This window comes from Salmo salar, chromosome 06 (assembly GCF_965601325.2).
Source record: "Salmo salar chromosome 06, fSalSal1, whole genome shotgun sequence".
NCBI classification, from domain to species: domain Eukaryota; kingdom Metazoa; phylum Chordata; class Actinopteri; order Salmoniformes; family Salmonidae; genus Salmo; species Salmo salar.
The window spans coordinates 44017003-44031595 of record NC_138296.1 but is presented as its reverse complement, the minus strand read 5'-3'; the positions used below and the strand labels follow the sequence as shown (position 1 = coordinate 44031595).

The 14593-nt window shown below is 41.6% G+C and overlaps 2 protein-coding genes across 8 annotated transcripts in view; both read right to left on the bottom strand.

Annotated features, from left to right (window-relative positions):
* The window catches only part of LOC106607295 (signal transducer and activator of transcription 5B), a 94786-nt gene extending 87933 nt beyond the window's left edge, over window positions 1–6853 (bottom strand). The window contains exon 1 of the mRNA XM_045720583.2: window positions 6699–6853. The gene's annotated coding sequence lies outside the window, so the exon portion shown is untranslated. The remainder of the gene's footprint in view (window positions 1–6698) is intronic.
* Window positions 6854–11633: 4780 nt separating this feature from the next.
* LOC106607297 (signal transducer and activator of transcription 3) overlaps window positions 11634–14593 on the bottom strand; it is a 38030-nt gene continuing 35070 nt past the window's right edge. For 4 of the 7 annotated variants that reach the window (XM_014204117.3, XM_014204121.3, XM_014204119.3 and 1 more), the window contains 2 exons: window positions 13600–13697; window positions 11634–13472 (listed from right to left, as the gene is read on the bottom strand). In XM_014204117.3, coding sequence (XP_014059592.1) covers window positions 13420–13472; window positions 13600–13697 — 151 coding nt within the window. In that variant the 3' untranslated portion in view covers window positions 11634–13419. Of the gene's footprint in view, window positions 13497–13599; window positions 13698–14593 lie in introns of all 7 variants that reach the window. The other 3 variants (XM_014204116.3, XM_014204120.3, XM_014204118.3) reach the window with 1 other exon arrangement.

Sequence of the window (14593 nt, the reverse complement as noted above, 5' to 3'; positions counted from 1 at the left end):
TCTTGGTTTCATCAGACCAGAGAATCTTGTTTCTCATGGTCTGAGAGTTCTTTACGTTCTTTAGTTCTTTAACTCCAAGCGGGCTGTCATGTGCCTTTTACTGAGGAGTGGCTTCCATCTAGCCACTCTACAATAAAGGCCTGATTGGTGGAGTGCTGCAGAGATGGTTGTCCTTCTGGAAGGTTCTCCCATCTCCACAGGGGAACTCTAGAGCTCTGTCAGAGTGATCATCGGGTTCTTGGTCACCTCCCTGACCAAGGCCCTTCTCCCCCGATTGCTCAGTTTGGCCGGGCAGCCAGCTCTAGGAAGAGTCTTGGTGGTTCCAAACTTCTTCCATTTAAGAATGATGGAGGCCACTGTGTTCTTGGGGACCATCAATGCTGCAGAATGTTTTTGGTACCCTTCCCCAGATCTGTGCCTCGACACAATCCTGTCTCCGAGCTCTACAGACAATTCCTTCAACCTCATGGCTTGGTTTTTGCTCTGACATGCACTGTCAACTGTGGGACCTTATATAGACAGGTGCGTGCCTTTCCAAATGATGTCCAATCAATTGAATTTACTACTGGTGGACTCCAATGAAGTTGTGGAAACATCTCAAGGATGATCGATGGAAACAGGATGCACCTGAGCTCAATTTCAAGTCTCAAAGCAAAGGGTCTGAATACTTATGTAAATAAGGTATTTCTGTTTTGAATTTTCCTAAAAACCTGTTTTCGCTATGTCATTATGGGATATTGTTAGTAGATTGCTTAGGGAAAAAAATATTTTATCAGTTTTAGAAAAAGGCTGTAACCTAACAGAATGCTGAAAAAGTTAAGGGGTCTGAATACTTTCTGAAGGCACTGTATATGGATGCTTTATAAAGCCAGACACATTTAAGTTAGGCTATTGATTATAGACCAAATGTAGTTGGGATTTCCTCGCTACTCCATTTTCTTTGACAATTAGGCTAAGGCAAGGGCTGTTTCCTTGTCTCTGCTGCTGCTGCCTCTGCCGCATTGTTCTCAATCCCAATATGCTGGTTAACTTTGCTATTATGCACATAGCAACATAGGGAAAGTCACACTGAAGATTATCTTTTAGAATCGTGGACAGCGACCGTACCCAACATTTGTTATAAAATAATATTAGATATATTAGTGTTGCACCATTATTTTTACATAATACAAGCATATACAAAATCAGTATCACATGTCTTAGAGTGATGGACTATGTCATCCCTGTGGCCTCCGCATTGGATTAGTCCACTGAGACAGGCGCGAATCAGACAGGTGTCTTGTGCACCATGAAAAAAAAAAATGACGACTGCTCGACTAAAGAAATCTCAGCCGACCAACAGCGTATTGACCAAACAATCGACCAGTCGACTAAATGGGGCCAACCCTAAAATATGTACAATATGTACAGAGCTCTCTGTCTATGCGACCTCACAGTGCCATGGAAACCACAGAATCAAAATGTGTTACATCCATGAATTCATCACAGGCATGCATGGAATACTTCAACTAACCATCCCTTTTCACCAGCATCAGAGCAACCCACCCATGCACCAAAACCTCTCATCTTCCTCTTTCCTCCACCCCTTCCAGTAAAGACCCATCAGGTCAGTATCCCTGCCATGGCTTGCCTGGTAGCAGGGAAGGAGATAAAGTGGGGGAACCCTGGCTAAGTACACGGGCATGCTGTGACCACATGGCCTGTTGAGAGACAGGATCCTTAAGCATAGGGTTTCCCCTGTTCCCCTGCTGTTTCTGGGGCTGTCTCTTTGTGTCTGTTTCTGCTCCCTCCTTGCCTAGGACAGGTTGTGCTGTCCAACTCATGTGTGCCCGGCATGCCAACTGTCCGCGCTAGCCAGACCCAAAACGACCTCGGAAACTTTGTCTTGGCAGTGGAAACGGCCAGTTACATAGTCCAGTTGAATTAACTGTGTGGGCTCCCCAGGCAGCGCTTCACATAATGTCAAGTGGGTCAGGGTTAAGTGGTGCAAACAATCCTTGATGGTTTACCATAACGGTTTTCATTGATGTCTGACCTAGTGCTTATTTATTTTAGAGAGGGAAAACACATCCCAAATTGTGCAGATGAAGCTGGGCAGATAATCCACTAAGGAAAATCTACTGGACCTAGTACCACAAATACTTTGCAGGCATCAGGACAGAAAGCCCAATACAGTAATACAGCAGAACTTATAAGTGATACAGCAGAACTTATAAGCAGCCAAAGAGCAAACGGAACAGAGCCAGAAACCTTTCAAAAATCCAATCTAAGTAATAAAACATATATAGAACCAAAGTCAACACTATTTTTTCAAAAGTCCTCATCTGCTAAAGGGCATGCAGCCCCAGGGAGAAGTAGTAGATAGCAGTGAACATGGTATGACAGGAGCACTCGGGTCAGGAACATCATTACTGCAAGCATCCTTCTTTCAATCTCTACTTCAAACCAAACAGGCAAGATGACCTGATGTTGAGTACCCAACTAGTCAGAGAGCCCTGGATGGTGAAAGGGTGGTGGAGGAATAAGGAGTGGTTGTGGGTGGTGGAGGAATAAGGAGTGGTTGTGGGTGGTAGGGGAAAAAGAGTGATTGTTGGTAATGGAGGAATAAGGAGTGTTTGTGGGTGGTGGGGGAATAAGGAGTGATTGTGGGTGGTGGGGGAATAAGGAGTGATTGTGGGTGGTGGGGGAATAAGGAGAGGTTGTGGGTGGTGGAGGAGGAATAAGGAGTGGTTGTTGGTAATGGAGGAATAAGGAGTGGTTGTGGGTGGTGGAGGAATAAGGAGTGGTTGTTGGTAATGGAGGAATAAGGAGTGGTTGTGGGTGGTGGGGGAGGAATAAGGAGTGGTTGTGGGTGGTGGAGGAATAAAGAGTGGTTGTGGGTGGTGGGGGAAAAAGGAGTGGTTGTGGGTGGTGGAGGAATAAGGAGTGGTTGTTGGTAATGGAGGAATAGGAGTGGTTGTGGGTGGTGGAGGAATAAGGAGTGGTTGTTGGTAATGGAGAAATAAAGAGTGGTTGTGGCTGGTGGAGGAATAAGGAGTGGTTGTTGGTAATGGAGGAATAAAGAGTGGTTGTTGGTAATGGAGGAATAAGGAGTGGTTGTGGGTGGTAGAGGAATAAGGAGTGTTTGTGGGTGGTGGAGGAATAAAGAGTAGTTGTGGGTGGTGTGGGAATAAGGAGTAGTTGTGGTGGAGGAATAAGGAGTGGTTGTGGGTGGTGGGGGAATAAGGAGTGGTTGTGGGTGGTGGAGGAATAAGGAGTGGTTGTGGGTGGTGGAGGAATAATGAGTGGTTGTGGGTAGTGGAGGAATAAGGAGTGGTTGTGGGTGGTGAAGGAATAATGAGTGGTTGTTGGTAATAGAGGAATAAAGAGTGGTTGTGGGTGGTGGAGGAATAAGGAGTGGTTGTGGGTGGTGGAGGAATAAGGAGTGGTTGTTGGTAATGGAGGAATAAGGAGTGGTTGTGGGTGGTAGAGGAATAAGGAGTGGTTGTTGGTAATGGAGGAATAAGGAGTGGTTGTGGGTGGTGGAGGAATAAGGAGTGGTTGTGGGTGGTGGAGGAATAAGGAGTGGTTGTTGGTAATGGAGGAATAAGGAGTGGTTGTGGGTGGTGGCGGAATAAGGAGTGGTTATGGGTGGTAGGGGAATAAGGAGTGGTTGTTGGTAATGGAGGAATAAGGAGTGGTTGTGGGTGGTGGAGGAATAAGGAGTGGTTGTTGGTAATGGAGGAATAAGGAGTGGTTGTGGGTGGTGAATTGTCAGGGGAAGGTACATTATGCTGTGGAGGAGATATGGGGTCAGAGAATTCCACTAGATCAGGGGTATTCAACTGGGGATCCATCTTTTAATTAATATTACAAATGAACATCAATAGCAACAACAGAATAAACAAATGTTTATGTCAACTTGATTTCTGAACTCCTAATATTTAGCAAATCACAGTAATTGGAGCTAATTACACTTACTGGAGTATCTGACAGACTGAAAAAAGCAAGTAAGGCTGCTGGTAAGCTTTCTTGACTTGGACATTAGTTTTTGCCAACACACGGCTAACCTTTGTTTAACCAGCTAAACAGCTTCTACTGGCAAAAATGTGTTTGGAGATACCTTTCCAGCTAATAGGCTATGTTAGAGTTTACACTTCCTCTTCCAATTAGAACTAGCCTGACTACCCATCCACATCACTTCAGCCAAACACCACACCCACTACCATTTCTTCTCCACCATGAATGTATGGAGCGATTGATAGAGCAGCAGAGTTCAATTCAGAATGAGTCGTCAGGCAAAACTATAACCGCATGGGGGTCAGAAAAATGAAAACATCTACCAAATCAATTAATTTTCAAGGGGTGGTGGGTTGGGTCAAGGAAGTCTGGTAGTGCACCTGACTGTTACCCTTGGTTAGCAAAACACTCATCAAAGCATCCTGACCTGTGCTGCTGTCAGTTGGTGTGTGTATAATGTCATTATAACATGAAAGAGGTAGAATACACAGGGACAAGGTGGGGTGCAATCAAACTGCATCGCAGGAAGTAATGACTTTCTTTATCTGAGTTTCTTTAAACAAACATCAATGTCCATACTCAGTGTGGTTGTAACGCACACACACGCGGACACACACACACACACACACACACACACACACACACACACACACACCCCTCTTATCACCACTCAAAGCTCGCAGTGACATTGACATTTTAGTCATCAACACATCAACAATTTAGGGGTATTTCCTTTATACATAGACCTGTCTGTGCTTGTAAGGTTGAGCTATATGACAGTCTAGTCATACACTATAACATCAATGTATGTGGTGACATTTCAGCTAAACACCAACAACTGTTTCCAATTGCATGTGAGTCATACAGTGTACTATTATGGGACATGTCCATCTCTTCAGTGACAACAACCACAACCATAGAGCACTGCTTTCAGTGGCATTTTTATGCAAACACATCAGTGGCTTCTGTGACATTAATTAGGGAAAGGTACAGGGGATACCTAGTCAGTCGCACAACTGAATGTATTCCACCGAAATGTGCCTTCTGCATTTAACCGGCATCCACGTCACCGATACCGCGACGGTGCTTCTTCTAACCCCAATAGCAACAATTGTAAACGAAAACAAGTGAATGAGCTCCCTTTATAACACAGCGTGAATCAATTCATCTCAGGTTAGTTGAAGCCCATTTCTCACAAGAGAGGAATAAGAAAGCAAACAGAATGATAATTTTGGTACTGATGGGCCAACAATACTAATTAAATGTGATTTGATTCACCCGCTCAGAGCGATTTCTCATAGAGCACGTGTTTGTTATTTGTTTTCATGTTTGTTTTCATTGTTATGACGACTGACCACATTTTACACAGCATCCTGTGTGGCCATTTTGTTATAAAACAAGTAAAACACTAACTGACACATATCAATGAGGGATTGGGAGACTATTAGGCCAACTAGATGTTGTGGCTTGTTTTATTCCTAGATTTAATTTTGACTCACTTGACATAAAGCGTCTTAAATTAAATCCATTGTTTGTGTTCCAAACACCCATGTTTACTCAGTTGTGGTAAGGAGGCTTGGAGAACAACTGGCATAAAGCACTCAAATAAACAGGGGCAGAGAGAATGTCACACCTTGACTGCATCACCTGGCCTCAAGCCAGGCTGCCTTGCTCTCCAGGTGCAATAAGATAAACATTGGGCTACTTTACCAGCATATCAACACTAAATAAAAAGTCTGCAGACAATATGGCCTACAGTTGGAATTGTGTCATTGTGCACAGTTGTGTATTATCACATGGTTGTTAACATTTTGTCAAATTATTCCTTAATTTAAAAACGGTCTGCGCCCATTTTCACCAGCAAACTTGGACAAAATAAAAAACATCTCCGAAAAATATTCTGCCAAATAATCCACTCTAAAATGTTTGTGCCATCCCCACAAACACTTGAGTGGATTATTACTCACTTCCTTTGTTGCACTGATCATTTATTTATCTAGTTCTTATTTAAATTCGAAAGTTACCTAACTAACACAGATGTGCAATACAAGTTGAACTTTCACCTGTTAGGCTACAACACAACTTCTTGAGAGGAGTTCCACACGCACATTCATTATACCGTGATATGCGCCTCGCGCTGGCTAACGGTTTGAGAGAATAAACTCACATTGCAATTTGCGTTTGACCTAGGCTACAAGCCATGTCAATGATCCGTATAACATGCGTTATAGCCTACATGCAAATTATGTTAATAATATAGCCTTCAAGATGTTATGTTAAAAACATTGTGCAATGTTGAAGAAAATAAATGATCTAGCGTATTCGAGCTCTCGATTGAATCCCAGGAGGGGGTTGGACTCAGCCTGTTGATTCAATATATATATATATATATATATATATATACATACATATATATAGGAGAAAGGGTCAGCAAACACCAATAACAAAGTAAATATTATATTAACAATATACTCAATCAATATTGTAAACTGGAAAAATACATATTTGTAGGTTCACATGTGGTATTGTCGGTGACATTATAACCACGTTTGGCTAGCGTAAAAGACGGCAGAGCCGCACAACTCTAACCATAGTTTGTTTACAAAGCGCTGTCAGAACATTCTTTCGCAATAGAAACCGTCTGCACGAAATATGCTTGTCCAAAATCTTCTCGAAGCTGACATAGTTAACAAACCTACCTTGACGGGACGATCAATTGAGTTGTCTTTTTTGCATAAAAGTAAGGGAAAGCTCCGCAACGTACGTACGACCCAGAAAAGGAACCTCTCCCGTCTCTTTCTAACTGTTCGCTACGCAGTTTTTTTCATTCTCGCTCTCTCGTGTCTTTCGCTTGCTCTCCCCTCTAGGATCGGTCAGTGCTATACGGGATCCTTGGGACGTCCAAATCCTAAACTCTAACCATAACATATACTACCCTTACATCAAACATAACCTTACCTAACCCTAACCTTTGCCCTTACCTTAACCATTTTAAATGTCAACTTCAATGTGTGTGTGGGGGGGGGGGGGGGGGGGGACTTCCCAAGGATCCCGAATAGCAGGAATCGTCTATGTTCTCTCCCTCTCTAACCACCCACTTCCGGCGTTTTCTGTTTGACAGGCGAATATTGTCATATGAAAACATGAACATGTGCAATATATTGTCCCCACTTCAGTAAGCATAATATAGCCTAACCTAACAAATGTAAGGAAATTAAATGATCAAATTATCTAATTCTGTATTGATGATGAAATAGCAACAATAATAATAATAATAAATAGATGGAGAAATAGTTTATTATTATTATTTTCTTACATATTATCATGTTATATGCTATTGTTATAATCGTCATTAGAAGTAGTCTTGTAGTAACTGAAGTAGCCTTTCTAAGAGTAATGTGATCTATTTCTAAATAGCACTACAGTACATATGTGTAGTCAGTACATAGCCTATTGATGAACCACATTGAGTCAAATAACAGGTATTCACAAGAATAGGCCAACATGTGCACATGTTTCCTTCAATGTGTATCAATGGGAAGAAAGTGGAGAAAACCAATGGGAAGTTGAAGAGATGGAGAAGCCCAGCTCTAGGAAGCAGCAAGGCCAAGAGTGAGAAACGTTTCTCCGATTTGTAGGCCTTTGTACCCTCTTTGTTCTGCTATGCACTCATATAGCCACTGACAGACGTAGCTAAGGTTCTGTTAGGTCAGATGGAAAATAGCATCTATTTTATAAGTACTCTGTTTGTCTAGTAAAATGCAAGGTGGAGTGAATGAAAGATGAAATGAAAGTGATTCATCTTTTGCTAGGTCCTTGCAGGTAGTAGATTTAATGCACAGCATCCTTCTCCCTGCACATGAATAGAATGTTTTAGCTGCAGACAGCACCAGAGCCCGATAGGTGTTAGCAGAGAGAGGGTGTGTGTGTGTGTGTGTGTGTGTGTGTGTGTCACTTCCCAGAGGGAATCTTTTTCTCGGCCCTTTCCAACTGTAAGTAAGTTAAATGGTCAAATCTGTGCTACACGCTATTCACACAGATTTACACAGATCCACACACACCAACTGCAAAAAAATCCTGTATGGTAGATTACAAAAACCTTTCGATTGACTGTAAAACATCCCGTTGTTACTAGTCCTCAAAGCGATCATGTATGGATATGATCATCATGGATACTCAAACTTTAAAATGCTGTGCATTGTAATATTGACATATTCTCTAGCTGGAGGCACATAGTGACACCTGGTGGTAGAGGAATAGACAGAGTTAAAGTGGATATGTTTTGGATCTCATTTAGGATACCAGATTTTTCATAACAGAGTAATAGTTGGCCCTAAAACTTCATCCAGCAATCTCTCAATGAGCATACAATGAGTGCTGGCAGTGACATCATCTGGCAGAACAACTAAAGATGGAAAAAACTGATTTAAAGAAAATGTTTGCACGCACACATGCACGTGTGCTTTTCTAATGGAGATAGAGAGAATGAGAGTGAGAAAGAGGTGAAACGGAGTTAATTGGGAGCGGGCCAGCAGCAGCCGTCTACCAGCTTTACAAGCAGACTGAACAAAACAACCACAGAATGGTTCCCATCGAGGAAGATGCATAGTAAGACTGACAGGGAGTAGAAGAGACATAGACGTGTGCGTGTCATACCTTAGATCCGTGTATTCTTCAGGCCCTGGTAACCTTTACACACAAAAGCAGGTTTTGGTAGTTATGTGTATGTTTGTACATAGCGAAGTATATGGCTGGAGACAAAAAACTATCAGGAAATATGAATCTCATTGAATAACCTCCATTACAGATAAAAAGGCCAACATGCACCCAATCCCAGCAGTGTTGGTCCCTAGAGACTGAACAGTAAATTACATGTTAACTTCTGTGATTGATACTGTATAAACATATAAACGATTCAGATGCTAATGACTCATTTATGAAGCAGAATTTGGTCCACAGTCCATTATCCTCCTCTGTAAGTGTCATTTGGTACGCTGCTAGGCATTTTAAATATGAGAGTTTTCAGACTTAATGACCGTCACTTGGCCAAACGCAGCAGCTGGAAGTGGAAGTGTTATAGGAAAGCCAACATTTCTCAAGACAAATAAGGCATGGCAAAAGTATGAACACATTTGTATTATTTCTAACTTCCGTTTCACACACAAAAAACGTTGTAAAGGAAACAACAGAAAGCACACTCCACTTGGCCCTCTGTACACACACACACACAACCCCAGCCATACATCAGGCCACTTCACAGCACACCGTTAAAATGGAATCGATTCTCCAAACGGATTGGCTGCTGCCAGGCAGGCTGGAGGGGTGACATTTTGCTTTCAGAAACTGCTGAGTCAGCAGCTGCTGAAGTTAATTAAAAGGAAACGCTCTCAGTCTCCCTCTCCACGCGTAGCAGGATAGTTCCTATCAGAGACAGATAAAAGAGAGACATAGAAATAAAGTATGTGAGGAGACTAGAATGATACGAAAAATACTATATTTCACATCTGCCATTTCAGACCAGTTTACATCACGGAATGACTCAACGGAACAACTATAGACAATAGACAATGTAACGTTAAATAAGTGAAACAACGGTGGAAACCCCAGACCAGACCTTTGTGCATACAGTATGTTACTATGCGTGGATGTGAGATACCGTAGCAGATGGGTTTCCTCAGGGTAGTGAAGCAGCACGCACATGTTCAACGTGCCGTCATATTATGGGATTTCCAGTTTCACCACGTACAGAAAGGCAATGGAAGACCACTCAGTGTCGTTTTGAAAGATTGAGTCAAAACTCAGATGAATTGACAAATAACACTCCAAAGCATTTACATTTTATGCAGAATTTCTATCCCATAGACAAAGTCAGTCATTTTGGTGTGTTTTTTGTCTGAGACTTTGCTAGTCTCACAGCTATAGATTAAAGCCCTGGGTAAAGGCAGTGTTAAGCTAAGGCAGAGTGGTAGACATCCCTGATTAATTGCCTATTGATCCAACATACTATCTCTCATACAAGTGTTTTCTGATCAACTCAGGCGTTATCCGAACTGAACTGAAGCATGCTAACGCCGAACGAATGCACTCGCATGCTCCCATAAAATACATTCGCGTGAGAAACGAGAAAAAGCGGCAATAGTAGTGTTTGTCCATTTTGAGACGCTGTAGCCACTTCCTCAAAATAGTCAGAATTAATCTAAGGTAATTCAAGAAATGTGTCATTAGTTAACGTTAATTTCGAGATCTTACTAAGATGTTTGGTGCAGTTTTCTTCAATGAAAATATGTACAAACGAGTCGTCTCTTGTTGAATGACAACAAATACTTTATTGAAGAATAACTACTGTTGACCAATCACCGACGAAAGCGCGTAGAACTCCGACCTTCGGCTTGCCTCCCCCAAAAATGTTGTGTGCCCTAAAAGCCGAAAATTCTCTCACCGAAGTCCAAAACTGACAAAAACATGAAAATGTCGTCATAATATGCACGAACTCTACCTACAGTGAATCGTGCGGGCGCGTTAAGCAATGTGTGTTTTAACAGTTAGGTAAATACTCAGAGGATATGCAGTCAGGAGACGAATGATGTGTAGATAAATAATTGTCCTTGTGCATATTCATGTTCCGTCACAATATTGTTTTGAATGTTCGTTTTGGACTGATGCCCAACTGAGCATTCCACTCAATGCCTCGTCAATGAGCACCGATGAAGATTCTGTCAATTGCATTACAGTTGCTTGGAAATACAATGACATTCAAAATAATTAGTAGGAAAACCTTTTGTCATCATTGTGTTGTCACCAGAATGACTAGATGCAGTATGTTAGCTAGCTAAAGTTGAAGGGCGACACCGGATTTTAGCTAGCTAACGGTAGCATTGTTGTTAGCCATTTTTGACTAACTACTAGCAAACACTGCCTAAAGTAAATTTGACATGATAATGCTGGCAAAGTTGTTTCTTACTAAATGACTACTTTAGCAATGTCATCTTATTTCCAGACACTATAGCGTAGTTCAGATTAAATAGTAGTTAGCCTCCGTCCAGAATGACTGAGTTTATCGCCCCTCTAGGGCATCACCAAAGATTTTTTTATAACTAAACCAAGATAGACCTGCCTGTCGTTTCCAATAGGAACAAATGAGCATGCGGGCAAAACAAGCAAGGTTGGCAAAGCTAAGCACGAGCTAGTGAGATCGTATTGGCGCGTTCTAGCATTATCTGCATATTTCCGTTAGGGAACGCCTACTTTGAAGTGCGCGTGTGCAGAACTCAATTCGCCTTTGCACTCTTCCTAAAAAATGCGATTTATAAAAAAACTTTTGCAAATGGTAGTCTACAAACCTGAGTCCACTCAAAACAGATTCTAGTTTTAGTAACATTAAACTGTATTGAGATCAAATGTTTAATCGATGAGAAAATGTGCAGAATTTCGCCCAAAATACATCTCCTCCACTGCCAGTGGGCTTCCTCTCACTACCATATTCGACAGAGTGACGGAGGTGCAACCTATGAACAGGTTTTTTGCAAACACATACGTAAAGATACATTTAAGCTATGCAACTGGCTCACCGGTAAAAAAAAAAAAAACTAAAATATGGAAAATCGCATAACAAGATAGGCAAACATGAGTCCATGAGAGATACATATTTTTTTCTTTTTATGATTTTTAAACAAATATAAGATTAGTTACAGCATAATTTACAGATAGCTTTTTTTTTTTTCAATTAACATCTACAGAGTGAACTAAATTACCGATTCAACTGAGCACTTAGGTCAGGAAGTGATGGATAAGTGTTGTGTTGTTTATGATGCGGCATCACATGATACCCATATACAGTCAAACAGAATAGTGAAATATTAGAAACTGATACTAACAATATGCAAATTACAAAAAAAACGAGGTCAACACATACAAGAAGTGTTAGCTTAAAATAAATCATTAATACGGTATAAGATAGGCACTACATAAACAATTTAGGCACAGACTAGTGCAGCTCTGTTGCAATGATCATTTGATTTTTGATGGTTTAATGAAAACAACAAGTGGTATTCACATTATGACAAACTATGAAGGACGGAGGGGGTGTGTATGAATTCAAAACACGAAAGAATAATGTACATTTCTATCTACAATAGCAGGTTGGCATTCATTGTCATCAATCTTGTCCTGGAGGCAGCTCTGCAGTGGTCACTAGCTGGCACAGCCACAGTCATAAAATCTGATTTTAAACCCCAACCTTACTGCTAACCATAATGCCTAACCCTAACCTTAAATTAAAGAAAAAAAGACCATTTTTACATCGCCAATTTTGAATTTGTAGCTGGTCCAGCTAGCGGAAATTGCTCAGGGTAAGATTCATGACAATCCAGGGAAGGAAACAGTATTTTCCCTTCAACTGAGACATGCTGCCTGCCAGCTGAGAGCGGGGTTGAGCCCAGGCTGAGAGGAGAAAAGGTCCGAGAAATATCCTGTCATTATCGATGCTATTTCAGACACCTAAAACAAAAACCAGCGCCATTCACATAAATTACCTATATGAATGAATGTTCAATTAACAAATTCACCAGTCACCTTGGTTCTCATCTCCTTGGTTTTTACAAACGCATCATATTACTGACTCATTGTGTCACAGTGAGATTCTAGATGCAGGTTTTTTGTAATAAGGAATAAGATACAACCGGAAAGATTGGACCAAGATATTTCTCAATCAAATTAAAATGAAGATACAGGTGTCCCCTTCAATAGAGAATGACATGGGACACAAACAGACAGACGGACTACCAAAAAAGGTGATCATAGAATAGGTAATTGAGAACTATGACGCTAACAAATAATAACTTATTATCTTTGAAAAGCTAGACTGCAATCTTCCTCTTTAGGCATTCTTATAAAAACAAAAGCGCTGGTTCATACATGAAGGTTGAGATCAAAACCATTTTAAAGGAAGTCAAGGAAACAAAAATATACTTTTGTATAAAAAAAATATACAAATTAAATAAGGTACTTTGTGAAACACCCACATGGAGTGAGACATGGCTTTTCAAAAACATTGACACCAACGCCTCGATCACACCGATAGCGTAATTGCATTTTGGTACACCAAAAGTACATTGCTTTCCAATGGAACGCTGCATTTGCCTTTATCTAAAGTATGCATCAAACTGTATGCGTCGATGGCTTGACAGAAATGGTAGCAGAAGGTGAATGTTGAACTATTGTTGCACACATATCCAGATGATGCTGCGTACCATTTAGCACAATGACACTGTCGGTGTGTTTGAGGCGTAAAGGTTGAAAGGTAAAGAATGTAATGCATCTTGTTCCCTTTCACAATATGGGACAGAGGTAACTGTGGATTATATATTTTTTAAGAAAACGGGGAGTTAAAATATTTAAAATTAGTCTGGTTCATTCGTCTCTTCACATGGGTGACGCCACGTCAGAACTCAACTCCATGTCCAGAGTGAGGGAGTCTGGGAAGACAGAAAGCAAGAGGGCTGCCATTAAAACAAGTTAAACCTTGCTTCACCAGCAAGCACAGTACGAGTATGTGCATGTGTGTGTGCGTGCGTGTGTGTATTAGTGTCAGTCAGGACTTACCCAGCGGGCCAGGGTTGGCCTCAGCCTCGTTGTGCATCAGAGAGTCCAGGGTGCGAGGGGACATGGGAAACAGATCACTGGTGTTACCAGAGTTGGTGCTGCAACAAGACAATACAGGATAAGAGGGAGAAAACCAAGACTACATGTTAACACACATACAGACGTCATAGTGATTAAATCTCTATGTCCTTTTTACCACAAGCGATAAGCTAACTGTCAGTCTACTGCCAGTGCGCAAGCTATTTACATCATCATCGCTGCTGTTATGTCACCATAGACGAGGACAATACTCCACATTATTACATGTACACACAGTATTATAGGTTTAAATACATGAATCAAGTAGTTCAGTGTTGACTGGGTCGGATTAGTGACAGGTTAGGACAGATCAGCCACTGTGTGTCAATGTGCTTCCTAGTGACCAACGAAGGACTGAAGTGAGACGACAGTAGCAGAAAGAAAGGGGGAAAGGAGAGCAGTTAGTTAGTTAGTGGGAATGTTAAGGACAAGTATTCTAGACAATCCGGTTTGTTAGAGCAGGCCAGTGGGCAGAAACACACCAAAACCCTCTACACCCCTGACAGACATTCCATTCTAAAAAGTGCATGACGTCTCACAACAACCTACTACTGTAAAGTCATGTGTGGAGAACAGTGTAGACTGCTGAGGGGAGGACGGCTCATAATAATGGCTGGAACGGAGCAAATGGAATGGCATCAAACCATGCGTTTGATGTATTTAATACCGTTCCACTGATTCCGCTCCAGCCATTACCACGAGCCCGTCCTCCCCAATTAAGGGGACACCAACTTCCCGCGGTGGAGAACTAAAGGAAGGACCAACGTTAGGGCTTTAAGAGTTCATCTCCACTGAAGGCACTTCTAATGAGCCCTTCAGTCTACAGCCTATCAATCCACAGCCTCTCCTCCCCTCCTGCTTTTCTAGCCAGTTCATAACGGACTGTGAAATGGGGCCAATTTTGATACCATTATCA